General features: G+C 42.8%; 1 protein-coding gene across 4 annotated transcripts in view; it reads right to left on the reverse strand.

Moving 5' to 3' along the window:
• myo16 (myosin XVI) overlaps positions 1–18,530 on the reverse strand; it is a 427,405-nt gene that overhangs the window by 106,084 nt on the left and 302,791 nt on the right. For all 4 annotated transcript variants that reach the window (XM_080196876.1, XM_080196874.1, XM_080196875.1 and 1 more), the window contains one exon: positions 8,480–8,555. In XM_080196876.1, the coding sequence (XP_080053002.1) occupies positions 8,480–8,555 (76 nt within the window). The remainder of the gene's footprint in view (positions 1–8,479; positions 8,556–18,530) is intronic.

Raw genomic sequence — 18,530 nt, forward strand, 5'->3', positions numbered from 1 at the left:
TGGAAGCAGATACGATAGCGACATTTAAGGGGCAATTAGACGAATACATGAATAGGATGGGAATGGAAGGATATGGGCTCTGTAAATGCATACAGTTTTAGTGTAGGCAGGCACCATGATTGGCGCAGGCTTGGAAAGCTGAAGCCGTTACTGTGCTGTACTTTTTTTTGTTCTTTAGTAGTATGGCGGCCAAGTTCACAACTTATACAGGGAAATCCTAAAGATATTAGGCACCACAAAAGCATCGCTGTAATATCAACACTGAACTGCTCAATTTCCCATGATTGTTGTAAAGGATTCGTACCCAGCCTCATTGGGCAGGATTGTCTCTGGCAGATAAAGCTAAATTGACTGGAAATTTTAAAAATTATGGATGGTATCTTTCAAGTGATTTTGTGCAGGTACAAAGGCATTTTTCAAAATGAACTAGATTGGATACAAGGGTCAATTCCAGAATCTATGTGAACCCCAACGTGGACACCTAAATTCTTTAACGCTGACCCCATACAATATATATGTGAGTTCAATGGCCTAAAAGGTACATTTGTCCCTTTTCAATCTTATATCAGCATCTCTAAATCTCTTAAGGATGTCCTGCCGGTTGGCCAAATGTTCTTCCTGTTAAGTTTCCATTACTAGGACTTGTCCATGTACACCATGACTTTTGGAATTCCTGCTGCAAATTCTCCATTATTCACTGGAAGATTGTTCTTGCAGATGATATGCCAAAGGGCAACCATAAATACTGGAAAAGTCCCTTGTGTATGTTTCTCATTGCATATTTTGTGGCGTCCTCATCTAGTTCAAGTTGCAGTTATCATTGCACAGTCACCCTCATCTCACTTCCTGGGGTCAGCTCCTTTGTCTATGTTTGGACCAAGGTTGTAATGAGGTTTTGGAGCTGAGTGGGTCTGGCTGAATCCAAACTGAGTGTCAGTGAGCAGGTTATCGTTGAGTAAGTGTCCTTTGATAGCTATGTTGATAACCCATTCCATCACTTTGCTGATGATTCAGAGTAGATTGATTGGGCAGAAATCGGTCGGGTTGGATTGATCTTGCTTTTTGTGGGCAAGACATTCTTGAGCAGACACCAGTGTTGTAGCTGTATTGAAACAATTTTTCACATGAAGTGAATCAAATAGGCTGAAGACTGGCATCTATGATGCTGGGCAACTCAGGAGGAGGCTGAGGTGGATCATCCATTTTGGAATGAAGGTTGCTGCAAATGCTCTAGCCTTATCTTTTGCACTGATGTGCTGGGCTCCTCCATCGTTAAGGGAGGGGATATTTGTGGATCCTTCTCCTCCAGTGGTTGTTTAATTGTCCACCACCATTCATGACTGGGTGTGCCAGGACTTCAGAGCTTAGACTACAGCTATTGGTTGTGAGATTGCTTAGCTGTTTCTGTCACATGTTGCTTATACTGTTTGGAATGTAAGTAGTCCTATGCTGTATTTTCACCAGGTTGTAAGCTCATTTTCATTAGGTATCCCTGATGCTGCTCCTGCACTCTCCATTGAACCAGGGTTTATCCTCCAGCTTAACAGCAACGGTAGAGTGAGGAATACACAAGACCATGAAGTTCCAGGTTGCAGTAGAGTATGCTTCTGTTGCAACTGATTGTCCACAGTGTCTCATGGATGTCTAGTTTCAGCTACTAGATCTGTTTTAAGTCTATCCCATTTAGCATTGTGGCAGTGCCACATAACCTGATGGAGAGTATCCTCAAAGTGAAAAAGGCATATTGTCTACACAACAGCTGTACAGTGGTTATTGCTACCAATACTATCAGGGACATATGTATGTGCAACAGCTAGACTGATGAGAATGGGTCAGGTAGGTTTTTCTCCCTTTGTTGGTTGCTTAACCACCAGTCACAGACCCAATGTAGCAGACACCAGACTCTGCCAGCTTATTAGTGTGGTGCTATCAAACTCACTTTGCTGATGGATATTGAAGTCCCCACCCATCTTACATTCTGTGCTACCCTCAGTGCTTCCTCCAAATGGTGAGTAACCTAGAAGTATTGATTCATCTTTGTGTGTGTGTGTGTGTGTGTGTATATATATGGTTGTGTGGGTGTGTGTGTTGGAGGGGAGGGACGGGGTTGGAGGGAAGGAGGGGTACTGTTAGGTGTTAATTAGCAAGGGGTTTCTTTGCCTATGTCTGACCTGATGACGTGGGACTTCATGAGGTCCAAAGATGATGTTTGAAAATTCTGGGATAACCCTTTCTTGAATGTATAGTGCTGTGCCACCACCTCTTATCAGTGATAAAGGACATACCCAGAAATAGTGATGGTGGCACCTGAGTTATCCCAGAATTCTCAACATCAACTTTGGACCTCACGAAGTCCCATATCATCAGGTCAGACATAGGCAAAGAAATCTCTTGCTGATTAACACCCACCAGCACCCCTCCTCCCCCCTCTCCCTCCCACCCCCCCCCACCCCCTTCCACCACCCCCCCACCAACCCCCTCCGCACACCCCCCACCCCCCCCCCCACCCCCCCCCCCCCCCCAACACACACACCCACACACACCATACACACATATACGGAGATGAGTCAATACTTCTAGGTTCAACACCATTTTGAAGAAGTACTGAGGGTGGCACAGAATGTATGTATATGAATATGACTATATCAGGCTGTTGCTTGACTAGTCTGCATGATAATTATTCCAATTTTGGCATAAATCCCCAGTTGTTCGTCAAGAAGACTTTACAGGGTTGACATGGCTGGGCTTGTTATTGTCATTTCTGTACTGACATCAGTGCAGGGTGATCCATCTGGTTTCATTTTTTGTAGACTTTGTAGTGGTTTGATCCAACTGAGTGGCTTTCTCGGCCTTTTCAGAGGGCATTTAAATGTCAACCGCACTGTCTACTGTAACCAAAAATGCTATCGAAAATTAGGCTGATTATTCCAAATTGATCATCAGAGCACTAAATGAGTGGAGTGAACCTAAAATACATTTGTCACATTTTAAAAATTTTTGATCATTTTCCACAAGAAAGATTTAATTTCAGATTTAATTCAAAATTCAGCATTTTAAAGCTTCCTCCAGTGATACATGCAGTAACAATAGGCACTGAGACCTTATGTAATTGGCAGAATATTGCAGATGTCAGAAATCAGAAATAAAATTAAAAAATGCTGCCCTTGGCATGCCCTCCTGCACTCTACATTGAACCAGGGTTGATGCCCCAGCTCGGTGGTAATATTGAGCAGCATTTGTGAAGAGAAAAAGGGAGTTTAATGGGTTGGATTTTCACAGAGTTGGGGAGGCTCTATGGACTTTTAAAAATGCTGGTAGGGCCCAAATCCAGAAATCCTGCCCCATTTCCAACATATACCATTTTCATGGGTAGAGGAATGAGAGTGGGGCATAAAGTGCACTGTATGAATCGGCTGGACTATTTAACCTCAGTTCACAGGGCATTTTTATTCCAGAAATACACAATACATGCTCCACGAATTCATTTTGGAGACATAAATGCCTGTGAAGATTGGATAGGGCATGCAGAACTGTCAAGATATCACGTCAGTTCACACCCCTGACCTCTAAACTTTGAAAAAAGAAAATCTGCCTGCAATGTCTCTGAGAGTCAAAGAATTGCTTTCACCAAATGTTTGTTAACACAGCCTGAAATGCTGGGTTTACCATCTTATTACTGCTCGACTACTTCTACAGCCAGTCATTATTGCAGTTGTTGGGGAGGAAAGTGTACATAATTTGACTGACAGCTCCAAGAGATTATTAAAGAATTATTAAATCCCCTCAAGTACTTAATTATTTTTATAAACAAACCACTGAGTTCATAATCTCACATAAAAGGTAACCTTAGGACATTTAAATGTATTGAATGGTCTTTCACTAATATAGGTATTTTTTAGACAGTGAAATCTGTATTAGATACTTCAAACTTGGTTTTATTTAGTTACAACATGGCTCCTGAGGGCTGCCAATGATGTGTACTGGGTAAGGTAGCATGGACTGTGCAGGACAAATGGTATTGGAAGGACATGTGTTGGCGTGAATTGGTATTAAGTTGGCATAGTTGCTTTAAGGGTTCATGAGGATGAGTGGGAGGGAGACTGGTTTGGCATGAGTTAGCACTACTGACTTAGAGACTATAAGAGTTCTTGGGAATCAGTAGGAGCATTTGCTGACAAGAGTTGGCACTTAAGTTGGAATTAGGGCTACAAAGGGCCATGGGAATGAGTAAGGGGCATAGGTTGAAATGGAGGATATGATGAGCTATTGGGGTGGCTGAAAGGGCATGGAGATTATGAGGGGCAAATGGCTCTGGGTGAAAAGGCATGGGTTGGTATTTGTTGGCATGGATGGGGGATAGAGTGTGCGGAAGGATGAGAGAATATAAGGAATGAGGGCTAGAGGGCCTACTTTGAAAACAAAACAACTATAATGAAGTCCCAAATAATCAAACTGGGTCTTTTCATCAGCCCACTTGGACATTTGCAGTCCCTGTGCCCTTCTCCTTTCTGCAACAGTGGACAGCAGGCCAGATTCTATCTCGTACCTGTCTTCCTGAAATGAAAATCACACTGTTCAGGACACTTGAGGTGAGTGCACTGACCTGGGAAACCTTGAGCTACCAATCATTAAAATGAAAATCCAGCTTTCTTTCCTATGTCATTAGCTCATACAGGATCTATGACATTCTCCCTTCCAGCCTGGTTTTTCTATCTGATCTATAATGTCCTGGGAGCAAATTCAATAAGATTAAATTCTTCAGACTGCCATTGACCATTTCAAGCAGGTCATGTCCAACTGCTTGGAACTGCAGTATAATGGCAAGTACAAAATGAGCTTTGGAAAAGATTGCCACGGAACTGTTCAGATGTTGTTTAAAAGCCTTTCTTGTGTTAAAGAAAATGATTATGTGTAAAAAAACTGACTTTTGGCTGCTCTCCAAAATTTCCCCATCCTGCCCATTACTGGCAGGACCAGAGCATAAATAAATGAAAAATGAATTGAGTGCAGTCATGCATGCTCTGCTCTTTCTGACTAGAGACTGGTGTGGAGATGACTATCCAAGCAATCATAGAATCCCTACCGTACAGAAGGAGGCCATTTGGCCCATCATGTCTGAACTGACCACAATCCCACCCAGGCCCTATTCCTGTAACCCTCATTTACCCTGCTAATCCTCCAATACTAGGGTCAATTCGGCATGGCCAATCAACTTAACCAGCACACCTTTGGACTGTGGGAGGAAACCAGAGTATCTGGAGGAAGCTCACGTAGATATGGGGAAAAAGTGCAGACTCCACACAGGCAGTGACCTGAGGCTGGAATTGAACCTGGGTCCCTGGCCCCGTGAGGCAGCAGTGCTAACCATTGTTCCATCTTAATCATTGTGGAATTGAAGCAGATCCTATTCTGATAGCTGCAATATCATGATCAGTGACTTAGGGAGAAGGGGAGAAGTCAAATAAATTCAGTGACTTGAAAGTAAAAAGTAGAAAAGAGGCAACAAAACAAAATTCTCACTGTTAGAAATGTAGTTATAAACATTGAAGGATTTTAGAGTAAGTACCAAGGTTTCTAAAGTAAATACCAAAGATTTAAAGGATATAAAAAGGTCAGAGTTAAAGTTAAAAAGTAAAATGATGATATAGTTGGACCTGATTTAAAAGAATAACCCTTCTGTGATCCCAAGGGTGATCCCACTTACCAGCTCAGAGGAATGGATTAAGACAGAGCAGAATGGGATTTGGGCTACAAAGTCAGAACTGAACACTTTCAGGTCAGACCTATGATAAAACGCAGCATAAAGCTCCACCTAGTGTTTCAGTTCCATTTTGAGAATAACAGTTTGTCACATCAGTATGGGGAGTGTATGGGGAGGAGCAGTATAATGAGATTAGACTCGGTGGCTTATGTTGAGATAAGCGCTAGTGTAAACCTGATTGTCTTTTATGTTAGAATCTGAGACTATGAAAGTTATGGCTACTGGAAATCTGAAATAAAAACAGAAAATGCTGGAAGGTCTGGCAGCATTTGTGGAGCGAGAAACTGACTTTCGGCCGCTCTCCAAATTTTCCCAATCGTGCCCACTACTGGCAGGACCAGAACATTGAACCCATTAACTCTGTTTCTCATTCCACATATGCTGCTAATACACTGAGCATTTCTAGCACCTTCTGTTTTTATTTACAAAAGGGAGTGAGTTAGGTAAACAGACACAGGCAGTTTGATTAAGAGTGTAAAATAGTTTGAAAATTAACTTTACAAGGAGGATTTGAATGAGAAAAGACTGTTCGATCTGTTTCAATTCATGCTCGTACATGGCCAATCCAACTGTTTTACTCCATTATAGAATCCAGCTGGCTCTTGAAAGAGTCGAATGTTTGAATTTCAATCACTCTTACAGACAACTTATCCCAGCTGTTGACCATTCTGTCTATAGAGAAACAACTCATAAATGTGTCCTTCATAATCTTGGACCACATTTCTGGCATGTATCTTGCATTGGGTGGCGAGCACTGCCGTCTCACAGCGCCAGGGACCCAGGTTCAATTCTGGCCTCAGGTCACTGTCTGTGTGGAGTTTGCATGTTCTCCCCAGTCTGTGTAGGTTTCCCCTGGATTTTCAGTTTCCTCCCACAGTCCAACAATGTGTGGGTTAGGTGGATTAGTCATGCTAAGTTGTCTTCCGTGTCAGGGGATTAGTAGGATAAATATGTGGGCTTACAGGATAGGGCCTGGGGGCATGGATGATTGTCATCAGTGCAGGCTCAATGGACCAAATGGCCTCCTTCTGCACTGTAGGATTCTATTTATTTTCTTGCATGCTTATCTTATAAAGCATTATTTGCGAAAACTATTACAACTTTTGTGGTGTTAACAACATGAAAAGTTCTCCCAAGCCATTGAAAAGCATCTTAAACCACTAGTACTTAAATAACTCTTACACATGGAATGGGAATCCATCAAATTTGCAACAATCAGGTTTTGGGCTGGTCTTTGAATATTTCTGAAAACCAGAGTGACAACTCTGAAATCTATTCTGAGGGTGAATTTGGATACCAGTGCACCTTTTCCCAAATGCAGAAAAGAGCCAAACAACATCAATCTCATGGTGTTGATTTCAGTGCCTGAAGGATATCCAATTTTGACCTGGGTAGGACAGTCTTCCAAGTGCCCTGGCAATCTTAGGCTCCTCTTCTTCAAAATTGGAGGGCATTGAGCAGAACAGATATCAGGCCTAATCTGCTTCAGATTTTTCACTGGGTGAGTTAAGTTGTGACTGACAACAAAAAGTAGTCAAAATTAAAAACAAACATGTGAGGCATGTTACTTTTGTTTCTCTTGAAGACTACTGCTAAATTGTGATCAAATCCACTCCCACCCTTGGCTGCAAATTGTGATCAAACCATATCCCCCTCCACCCAACTCTCTTTGTCCTGTGTCAGGTGTCACTTTAAGGGCAGTTGCCAATGGCAGCAAGCTGCATAAAAATCAATCCCCTTGAAATAGGTGGGCTTCATTAAATAAGAAACAGCTGGACTGAGATCGCCCAATTTATTGAAATGTGACCAGAGGCCAAATTTCAGGTGTCTTCTCCTTGGGGCATGCTCTACGTAACATTGCTTTATACTCCCAAAAAATGGTCCAAAACTACTTTCAACACTTCTCTTCCTAAATGAGAATTCCTGCTCAAGGTTCTGATATTATTCAATTCAGTTATTGAGCAGCAATTTAAGATCAAGAGCCAACACTACCGTCTCTCAGTATTTAGAAACTTTAGCTCTGTTGCCTGGACATGTGGGTAGTGGTGCAGAGCAACACCAAAAGCGCGGATTCAAATCCTGCACCCATTAAGGTTATTCATGGAAGTCCCGTCTTCAGAACCTTGCTTCTCGCCTGAGGACCCTCAGGTTAAAACACCACCAGTCAGCTCTGGGAAAATAGCCTATGGTCATCTGGGTCTGTGGGACTTTATTTAGAAATTTGGCAATAAATATGGCTTTGCCAGTATTACCCATATTGCTAAAAATTATATGTAGTAAAACTGGAGCAGCAGTATAATGCAATGTCTATTTGTTTTTGGAAGCAATTAACAGTAAGTTTATACAATATATCAATTAAAAATAACCTACAAACTACTATTCACAATTAATGTTTTTAATACAAAATAATATGAAAAACCCTGGAATATCTTTTGTTAAGGCTTTGAATATGGCAAACATATTCAATCGAATACAGAAAGTACTTGTTTCCAAAATCTGCTGGGACCCGTATTAACACCAGTTCAATCAAAACATTGTAAAGAATTGCATAATTACACAGTGGGAACTATATTATTACAAAATCACATTTAATTGATGATATTGAAAAGATTCTCCACATAACAATCTAGTTCAGTTAATTAACAACAAATAAAGCAGTATAAGTATAGTGTTTGCAATATGCTTTTGATTTATATTTATATATATATAAACACTTACATTTCATAACAAAAAGGAGGCTTTGAGAAAGTGAATCTTTGTTCTTTTCAATCGCCCCTGTTAAATCATAGGTCACCTGTTACAAGACAGAACATTGAATATCTTCATCATTTTGCCTTATCCAAAATGTTTATGCTTTCAATTTGTTTTGTTTGCATTGTTCAGTTGCTCAATTGAAGATTACTATATAATATCTTACAGCAGGAGTGAATGCAAATGCAGTTGAATGTGATGAATTATCTGGATCAAGATCAGTAAAGTCAAAGTAAATTGACTATACTCAGAACTGATAATCTTTCTGCTTAAGTGGCACCTACATTTCCAAAGAAAATACAATTTTAATGGAGTAATAATAAAATTAATCGCTACTGCCATCAAAGATAAGAAGCACCATAACTTTAAAGTACATCTGTAGGCAATGTACTTGTGCTGACACATGTTCGTTTGTAATCAAGGGTGTTTAAATGCTGAACATCAAAGTAAATAATCAAGTTAGATCAAACCTTGGAGGAGGAGCTATGCCTACTCCAACCAACTTGGATCATGTAGATCAAGCCCAAGACAGGAGGTGAGAGGCCTGTCTTGTCAGCTTGGATCAGGAATGTCTCAACTTGTTGAGACTCTGAATTGGACTTGATTGGATTGAATTGGAATAAAAACAAAAAAAAATCAAGTTTGTTCAGAACTCAGAATGCAACGCTCAACTTTCTTTAATTAAAATCAAATGATATACCACGTTCTCCACGTTGCATTATTAGTGTCAACATCCCTATTCATGTTTGGATGTGCAGGTAATTTATATCTGAAAATGAGTTCAAAGGAGCTGGTGTTCTCAGATGGAGAAGAGATGGTTGATTTAATTGTAGCAGGTGTTATGGAGATTGGTGAAGATTTCCTGTTTTTCACTAAAATAATAATCATTATGAAACATAGAGTCATAGAGTCAGAGGTCTACAGCATGGAAACAGGCCCTTCAGCCCAACTTGTCCATGCTGCCCCTTTTTTTAAACCCCTAAGCCAATCACAATTGCTCGCATTTGGCCTATACCCTCTATACCCATTGTACCCATGTAACTATCTAAATGCTTTTTAAAAGACAAAAATGTACCTGCCTTTACTATTACCTCTGGTTGTTTGTTTCAGACACTCGCCACCCTCTGTGTGAAAAAATTGCCCCTCTGGACACTTTTGTATCTCTCCCCTCTCACCTTAAATCTATGCCCTCTAGTTTTAGACTCCCCTACCTTTGGGAAAAGATATCGATTTTCCACCTTGTCTATGTCCCTCATTATTTTATAGACCTCTATAAGATCACACCGCAGCCTCCAACGCTCCAGGAAAAAAGTCCCAGTCTATTCAGCCTCTCCTTATAACTCAATCCATCAAGTCCCGGTAGCATCCTAGTAAATCTTTTCTGCACTCTTTCTAGTTTAATAATATCCTTTCTATAATAGGGTGACCAGAATTGCACAAAATATTCCAACTGCGGCCTTCCCAATGCCTTGAGCAACTTCAACAAGACATCCCAACTCCTGTATTCAATGTTCTGACCAATGAAACCAAGTGTGCCGAATGCCATCTTCACCACTCTGTCCACCTGTGATTCCACTTTCAAGGATCTATGAACATGTATCCCTAGATTTCTTTGTTCTGTAACTCTCCCCAGCGGCCTACCATTAACTGAGTGTCTACATGAGTTTCCTCCAGGTTCTCCAGTTGCCTCACACAATCCGAAGATATACAGGTTAGGTTGATTGTCTCAGGAGTGTCCCAAGTAGTATAGTTTCGGGGAATTAGCAGGGTAAATGTGTATGGTTATGCGGATAAGGCCTGGAAAAGATGCTCTGATAGGGAGTTGGTGCAGACTTGATGGGCTGAATGGCCTTCTTCTGCACTGTAGGGATTCTATGATTATGACTGAACTGCAAAGTTTCAATAATTCAGATGGATCAAAACAAACAAAATAGCAAATTATTCTTTTGAAATCTCTGGGTTTCCTTAACCCCACATGCTTAGCCAGCTGTCACACCACCTCCAAGAGTTTCTATCAACTCTTCTGCTGAACAGAAAACTGAACTCTTCCTCAGTGATTTGTATCTTTTCCTCACAATAATTATCTGTGTTCTTTCTGTCTCTGTCTGTTTTCACTTCATGCCTATATCTGTGCACTGATCACCTTTACCCTCCAGCTCTTCTGCTTGTTGCCCTATTTTGTGAGTGTCAGCCACATTGCTTTTGGTTTTCCCACTTTTGGAACTGCTTCCAGGTCAAGAGTCACCAAGTCACATGGATCAGTATTTCCCATCATCCAGAAACATTGCCTCCTTTACTATTGATGCAAACTCTTAAAAGTCAATTTTAAACATTTTCAAAAACAATGACAAGAGTCCATATACATTTTGAAGAAATTACAAATTGTCCTTATTGTACTGCTTTCAAGCCATAGCTCTTCACCAAATATAATGCAAGTGAACCAAATAGACAGCAAAATTCCCAGTTTTGATCCCCTTCTAGTACTGAGGTAACTTGTCTTAGCCAAGGTGACAATATTTGTGCTATAATTGCCTTCAGTTTCCCCAGTCCAGGAAATTAGAGTTATAGAGCATGGATAAAGGCTCTTTGGCCCAACTTGTCCATGGCACCCTTTTTATTAAATCACTAAGCTAGTCCCAATTCCCGCATTTGGCCCATATCCCTCTATTCCCATCTTATCCATTTAACTGTATAAATGCTTTTTAAAAGACAAAATGGTACTTGACATTACTACTACTTCTGATAGCATGTTCCAGACACTCACCACCCTCTATGTGAAAAAAATTGTATCCCTCCCCTCTCACCTTAAACATATGCCCTCTAGTTTTAGACTCTCCTATATTGGGAAAAGATATTGATTATCTAGCTGATCTATGCCTCTCATTATTCAGTCAATCAAAGTTTCTACTTCAGTCAAGGTTTCTACTAAAATGACTTGCTAAAATTATTTGCTGGAAAATATGGGTGTCACAATATAGAAAACAATAGAAGATAAGGACATTCAAGGTATCTTAGCTGTTTATCTGTCTAGAAAGAGGTTTTGAATATCCCAAATTATCACGATTTTTAAGTATTTCTTAAATAAGCCCAGGATTTTTTCTCTCTATCGTGGTGGAAGTCCACTTCACAAGTTGATCATACTACACAAGGAGCAGGATTTCTTTGGTGGTTAGGTTTCCTGCATCACCATCTGAAGAGTGAGCACATCCCTGCTGATCTAGCCTGTCCCTGAGCCATTTGACAGTTCATGGAGTGTTATTTTTAAAAATTCCTTCATGGGCTAGTTGGGCCAGCATTTATTGCCCATCCCTAATTGCCCTTGAATTGAATGGCTTTCTCTGCCATGGTAAGAAATCCCATAACACCAGGTTATAGTCCAATAGGTTTATTTGGTACCAAAATCCAGTAGCTTTCAGAGTGCTGCCCCTTTGTTAAGTAAGTGGGAGTTCTGTTCACAAACAGGATGTATAAAGACACAAACTCAATTTACAAAATAATTTCACGACACGCTACACGACACACTTCATGACACACAACAACGCAGAGTCGCTGAGCAGAGACTGATAGCCAAGTTCCGCACACATGAGGATGGCCTCAACTGGGATCTTGGGTTCATGTCACACTATCTGTAAGTCCCACAACTTGCCTGGGCTTGCAAAATCTCACTAACTGTCCTGGCTGGAGCCAATACACATCTCTTTAACCTGTGCTTAACGCCTTCTCCACTGATATTGTCTGTACCTTTGAGACTTGATTACCTGTAAAGACTCACATTCCAACCATTATTTTGTAAATTGAGTTTGTGTCTTTATCTGCCCTGTTTGTGAACAGAACTCCCACTCACCTGATGAAGGAGCAGCGTTCCAAAAGCTAGTGGCTTTTGCTACCAAATAAACATGTTGGACCTTAACTTGGTGTTGTGAGACTTCTTACTGTGTTTACCTGAGTCCAATGCCTCCATTTCCACATCATTTCTATGCCATCCCAAAGACCACATAAGAGTCAACCACATTGCCATGGTCTAGAAGAACATGTAGGCTAGCCGAGATAAGGGCAGTAGATTTCCTTTTCTAATGGACATTAGTGAACCAGGAAGATTTTTATGATAGTCAATAATGCTTATCATTAGACTTTTTATTCCAGATTTTTTTTGAATTCAAATTTCACAATCTGCCATGGTGGGATTTGAACCCTGGTCCCCAGATTATGACCCTGGATTACTAGTCTGGTGACAATACACCTATGCCACGACCAAAGGGTGAAGCTTGCGTCCCCATGTGGAGAGGAAGTCCTACCTTAAAGCGTTACCGCCAATCCAATTAGAGATTGCTCGCTAGTCCCAGTAGCACAAGATTTGATCTGTGGTCACTACTGGAATTACAGGCAGCCCCCGAAGAGGTGGAGCTAATGGATATCAGATTTCAGGTAAATATGAGCTCTTGGCGGGGCCTAGTTGGCAGGCTTCAGGACGAGGGTTTCAGCTGAGTAGAGCCATTTCATAATTAAACCACACAGTGGGTATGCGGTAAGGGGGGGTGGATGGGGTGTAGTGTGGAGTTGGACCATAAAATATCATCCATGAAAATGAAATCAGGGGAGGTGATTCTCCCAAAAGTGCTGAATTGGTGGGAAAACTGTTCTAGATCACAATTGTTCTTTCAGTGCAGCTTTAGACCAGAATCTCCCACTCTGCAGAGGTCACAATCATGAATATCATTAAAAACCCACAGGGGTGATGGGGCCTATTCGCGCCAAAGTCTGTCTGACAGCTCTGGAGCTCTGCGCATATGCAGTGATCCTCATCTGTCAGTCTTCCCATTTGCTGGCCAGCTCGATCGCTAGCCAGCCTGGGACCCCCACAGTGCTGCCCCTCCAGTCCCCGCACCCCCCCATGGCCCGATTGCTGCCGCCACAACCATTCCTGGGCCAGCCATGATCCTTCCCGCGCTAGAGTGCCCCGATATCCAGTCCATTCCCCCCAGCAGTGGCAATTCCCCCCCCCCAACTGATACCCTGTGGGGTCAGACCACACCCTCCTCCCCACCCCAGAGCCAGGCACCGCCCCCTCCCCAGCACACCACCACCCCCCTCAGCCCGCCCCAATTGCTGCCCTCCCTCCAGCCCAGTCTGATCCCAATGCAGGGTGGCAGAGTGGAAGAGGGACCACCCACCGCCCTCCCCAACCAATCACCCCTTGGTCCCGCCATAATAGGCCCTGCCTGAAATAGGCCCCACAATCCCTTAGTACTGCCCCATGCCTGCGGGCAGTGCCCAGGTGCCGCCTGGGCGTGGGCACTTTGCCCCTTGGGCAGTGCCAAAGAGCCCACGTCCAAGGGGCACCACCTCCCCACCGCCCAACCCCCTGGGGGCACCCCGATTGCCCCCCCTTCATTTTGGGGAGGTCTCCTGCTGGTTCCACAAATGTGGGGAGCTACCCGAAATCCCACCGGAATGAAATACTCCTGACGGGATGGGAGATGCTATCAGGCCCAGCATGGAACTTGCCAGGCCTGTTAACGACATGCAAAATATAAATTCAAATTACTTACCTCTCTTCCTGCCGGTTTCCAGGGCAGTCTCAACTGCGACTGTTCTCCGGCTCTGGGAGATGCGCATGCGTTCCTGGTGCATGTGCAAATCCCAGAAAAAGACCGACACGCGATTCTCCCAACCAGACCCACCAAAAAAATTGTGGGTTGCAATGTGAGAATTGGGCCCCAGATGTGCAGAGATTCATGTCCTGCTTTGCTCCAGTCTCAGATTGTGTGTGATTCTATACTTAACCATAACTACAGTTGTGGTAGGAACTGAAAGTACTTTGCACTCACATTACAGCTGTTTGCTGCAGCTATCTCACACAGCATTGCAAGCAACATTATGCTGACTTGCTTTGATTCCAAGGGGGCAGGCAGTGCCATGGCCACATGACATACATCACTGGCATTGAAGTTGTACCCACTTGTCTTTCACTTCCAGTTTAGTCAGAGCATTTTTCACAGCTATCTTTTGAATGCCATTTTTTTCTTAAATTACTTATCAGTTGACTTATTTTAAAGTTAAGTAGTCTGATTTTCCCTTATGCTAAGAGGGAAAATCTATCTCAAGTCTCCTGGCTCTTCTTTCCAGGACTTGAATATCTTTTTTGTCTGTCAGTGAGTCGAACTGGGCACAAAGTTTAGTATGTGTGACAATCAAAGCGATATACCATTTGCATATGATCTTTTCCAACTTGTTGCTTTAACATAGCTGAACACTTCCTGCAGGAATAGAATAAAGACAGCTGCAATGCCACCCCATAGCATTACCTATTACACACTGTCCAAAACCACATGTAAGAGGTACCCTTGAACAAACTCCCAGTGGATAGTGATGAATTACACTTCATAGAAAAAGAGGAGAAAATACCTAACACATAGTCGTATATAGAGCACATGATTTTGAGATTCATCTTTTAGATATTTGGGAGCAGAAGTGTTCACATGAAGTTAATATAAGATCCATAATGAAACTGTATTTCTGAAAAATTGCCACTTTGCTTCCTTTAAGGTGCTTAGTTCCAGTTCAATCTTTTAAATATTAAAATGAGATTTTGTCTGCCTGTATGGTTGAATGAAAAAGAATGCTTGGCACTATAAGTACAAAACCAGAGTCCTTCAAATGGCCATACCAATATTCCTCCCTTAAACAACAATAATAAAAAATGTATATTAACTGATTATTTATCTTACTTGCTATTTATGCGACTTTGTCCGATGCAAATTGGCTCTTGTGTCTGTCTGAACAATAGTAGTTGCACTTCACAAGTAATCAATCAGTTGTAAAGCTCTTTAGGGTGTCCAGAGAGTGTGAATAACACAAATTAAATGCAGTTTTTGGTTTACTTTGTGTTGGCAATGCCAATCTTCTTTTTACAACAATTAATATGAAAACAACCAGATATCCTTGATCATTCGAGCAATGTGCACCACTTTTTAAAGTAAGTGCTACAAAAATAACATCATTCATTGTACCACGACTCCTGCCCATCTGCTAATATGTCCATGACAAAATGTCCAGGGATTTAATGCAACCATTTTGGGTACAAGGCAATCGTTAGATCGTATTGCAGAATTTGAACAAATTCCTGCTTCTCACACAAGCACAAAGGGATTATGACCTTATATAAATTACACCTTTTGATAGTGGTTTATTCTCTTTCCTCTCTTGATTTGGCGGTGAGGTGATGTGAGTGCTTTAAGTAGGGTCATGCAAGAACATTATTAAGGAGCATGAAACGATTCTCCACTTGCATGTCAAACAACCTTTTGAAGTTCGACCAATTCATCACTGGTTCTGCACCAGACGATGCTGATTGTTATGTCTGGAAAATCGCTCTAGAGAGAAAAAAATTGAAAGCTTCCTCATTGATTAATCCATCTTCTGCGTCTTTAGCCGGAATGAAAGTTTCAGTTTCAGAGACTATGTGGGCCTGCAGCAGTTTCCAGATGCATTCCCATGGCAGAGGTTAGCTGACAGTTGAGAAGGCTATTTTTGACACATGTACTGATGAGAAGATGAAAACAAATTGATCAGCACTAAAAGGCCATTATGCAAACGGATATTAAGAGTCAGGAGACTAATCTAGTAGCCTGATTTCCCCATTGTATGATTATAGTTTAAAATGGGTAGCACCAGTGATAGCAGTCTGCATCAAAAAAAATTTATAGTCCTGACTCCAGGCTATATATAACAAACACAGTCTTTAGACGCCCACTTCTGTGCATTGCATGTTACTTAGATGCTGTTTTCCAGCAATGGACATCAGTCTTTCACATTCACGCTCAGTGACATATGGGAAAGGATTAGCTGGTTATTTTTCTTTCTAAATGACACTCGGTATTTTCAATCTGGCCTAAGTGGCTGTTCACAATTCTGAGTCTTGGTGTGTTGAATTAACTTCTGCTGAGGTTATGGTGGTGTAGGTGATGAGGCCACAAAGGCTTATCCCGGAGGGAGAAAGAATGGGAGTGAGCCAGTCGTTGGTTAAAAAAAGTGTAAAAATGAATAAGCAGATACATTTTAAATGAGACCCTTCAGACAGCTGCTCACATGGCAGTGAGAACAAGTAACAGTGGAGGTCAAAGTCAGGGCATTTTCTCCAAGAAAATAATGCGGGAATAAGTTTTACAGTTTGACATGAATTATGAAGAATGAGTGAGTTTAAATTTTAAATGTTGCCAACTGTGTCATTAGCCTCATCTATTGCTCAATTCACTAAAACCTCCATCTCCTAACGACCTGCAATCTCTATCTACATTGCACCTCAATCTCAAATTGAAGTGCTTTAAACTTAGATGCACAGTTTAGCACTGTTGTAAGCATCAAAACCACAGCTCACAGCAATTCAATCCTGACAGTCACATCACCCAAAGATGTTGTAGGATTCTTTCTTACTGGAGAAGGGGATGCATAACAGGTGAGAGCAAAGAGCGAGAGAAGTAGAAGCACATTAAATTTTAAGTAAAATCAGAAAATGCTTGGTAAACATAGCAGGTCAGACAGCATCGATGGAGAGATGGAGTGAGGTGGTGAGTGGGATAGAAGTGAAGAGAGGGAAGGAGATGGTAACTGCAAAGGATTTGGAAAGGAAAAGAGAGGCTGAAGGTAAGAGAAGTGGAGTGAGTGAGGGAGGGAGGCAGCGAGCAATGGAGAAGTGGAGAGGGAGGAAGGTGGTGAGTGGGATGGAAGTGGAAAATGGAGGTAGGAAGCGAGTGGGAAGGAAGTGGTGAGAGGGAGGGTTGGAGAGTTAGTGGGTGAGTGGGAGGGTTGAGAAGGGAAGCAGCAAGTTGGAGGGATAGAAAGGGATGAGGTGAGTGGGATGGTCAGGGAGGAAAACACTGAGTAGCAGAGTCGGGGTGAGAGGTGGCAAGTGAAGAGGTCAGGAGAAAGAAATGGTGGGTGAGAGGGTTGGGGGAGGGAAACGGCGAGTGAGACGTTTGGAGGAGGGTAGCAGTGAGTGAGAGGGTCAGGTGGGAAGTGGCAAGTGAGAGGGTCAGGGGAGGCAAGCAAAGTAGGAGCATCGAGAGAAGGAGGCGGTAAATGAGAGGGTCAGGGGAGGGATGCGGTGAGTGATAGGGTCAGGGGAGGGATGCCGTGAGTGAGGATTAGGGGAGGGAAGTGGTGAATGAGAGTCAGAGAGGGAAGCAGTGAATGAGGGTTGGGGAAGGGAAGTGGCAAGTGAGAGGGTTGGGGAAAGAGGGGGTGAGTGGGAAGGCAGATGTGTGTGGGAGTGTCGGGGGACTGGGAGGATCGTAAGGTGAGTTGAGGAAGGATGGGTTGAGTGAGAGACTGAATGTCTCTGAGGGAAACGGGGGTGGGAGGGTTGAGCAGGGAAGCAGCGAGTGAAAGGGAAGTGGAATAAGGGAAGGAGGGAGGTAGAGACAGGGAGGTGGGAGGTGGAGACAGGGAGGTGGGAGGTGAAGGAAGGTGGGGAGAAGGAGGAAGGTGGTGAGAAGAAGAGGTGGAGAGCAAGAGGCAGATGGAGAGACATGGAGGAGGGGGGAGGCAGAGTTGGAGGAAAATGGAGGGAGGGAGGCAGCGGTTGCAAGGAAAGTGGGACAAGGGAGATGACAAGTGGGAGGGAAGTGAAATGAGCGAGGGAGTCAATAAGTGTGATGGATGTCGAGAGTGAGAGAAAGGCAGTGAGGTGAGTGAATCGGAGTGAGGGAGGGAGACCATGAGTAGAAGGAAAGGGGAGTGTGGGAGGGAAGCGGTGAGTAAGGGAGGGAGAGAACAAGTGGGTGCAAAGTGGAATGAGGGAGGGAGACAATGAATAAAAGGGAAGGGGAGTGTGGGAGGGAAGTGGTGAGTGGGGGTGAAGTAGAGTGAGGGAGGAAGAGAACAAGCAGGAGCAAAGTAGAGTGAGGGAGGGAGGCAATATGTGGCAGTGAAGTCTCAGCAGCGGCTTGTGACGACAGTATTACTGGGACGACAGAGCTGCTGGCCACATCAGATTGGTTGTCAGCTCTCTAAGATGGGA

The sequence above is a fragment of the Carcharhinus amblyrhynchos genome, chromosome 10 (assembly GCF_965287045.1).
Source record: "Carcharhinus amblyrhynchos chromosome 10, sCarAmb.v2.hapA, whole genome shotgun sequence".
NCBI lineage: Eukaryota > Metazoa > Chordata > Chondrichthyes > Carcharhiniformes > Carcharhinidae > Carcharhinus > Carcharhinus amblyrhynchos.